This window comes from Mastomys coucha, unplaced genomic scaffold (assembly GCF_008632895.1).
Source record: "Mastomys coucha isolate ucsf_1 unplaced genomic scaffold, UCSF_Mcou_1 pScaffold20, whole genome shotgun sequence".
Lineage (NCBI taxonomy): Eukaryota > Metazoa > Chordata > Mammalia > Rodentia > Muridae > Mastomys > Mastomys coucha.
This window is the reverse complement of record NW_022196903.1, coordinates 59,269,063-59,269,683: the sequence shown is the minus strand read 5'-3', so window position 1 is coordinate 59,269,683 and position 621 is coordinate 59,269,063. Positions and strand designations below refer to the sequence as shown.

The window sequence follows — 621 nt, the reverse complement described above, 5'->3', positions numbered from 1 at the left end:
AGTTCTAGGCCAGCCTTGAACTACAGATTTGAGTTCTAAGACAACCAGAGCTACACCGTGAAACCCAGTCTGGTGGGGGGATGGGGGGCAGCATATCAAAAAAAAGAAAATCAAAAAGTTCCAGGACTCAATAATTAATCATAAAGCAATTACAGATGATTAACAGTACTAGTTAAAATCATTTCCTTATCTTTAGAAAAGGTTAGTATCAAAATTTTCTCACTACACCTTTGTTAATAATCATTTTGCAGGAAACAGAAGACAGGAAAAACAGTAAAGATGAAGATGAATAAAGGCAAAATAATCACACAAATATTTCAAATTATTTTTTTCTGAAAAATAATGTTCAAGCATAACTAACTATGAAATGGCTTACACTATAATCACTGTGTCTTTGCTGAATTTTTCCTCTTGAACTGTACTGGAACAATTTGGAGAAACATCTTCACTATCAGATGATAAATCAATATATTCCTGTATTGCTCTTTGATTTTGGAAACATGATAAACTTGCTTTTCTTTCATTGTCTGGAGGTTCTGGAACACTAGAATCTTCTGCAAAACAAAAAGATATTCTGAGCAAGACCAAAGTAAATTTTTATTAACTTCATTCATGTGCTAT

At 32.4% G+C, this 621-nt stretch overlaps 1 protein-coding gene across 1 annotated transcript in view; it reads right to left on the bottom strand.

The window, feature by feature from the left end:
- The window catches only part of Smarcad1 (SWI/SNF-related, matrix-associated actin-dependent regulator of chromatin, subfamily a, containing DEAD/H box 1), a 63,195-nt gene that overhangs the window by 52,474 nt on the left and 10,100 nt on the right, over nt 1-621 (bottom strand). The window contains exon 3 of the mRNA XM_031384015.1: nt 377-554. Within this exon, the coding sequence (XP_031239875.1) occupies nt 377-554 (178 nt within the window). The remainder of the gene's footprint in view (nt 1-376; nt 555-621) is intronic.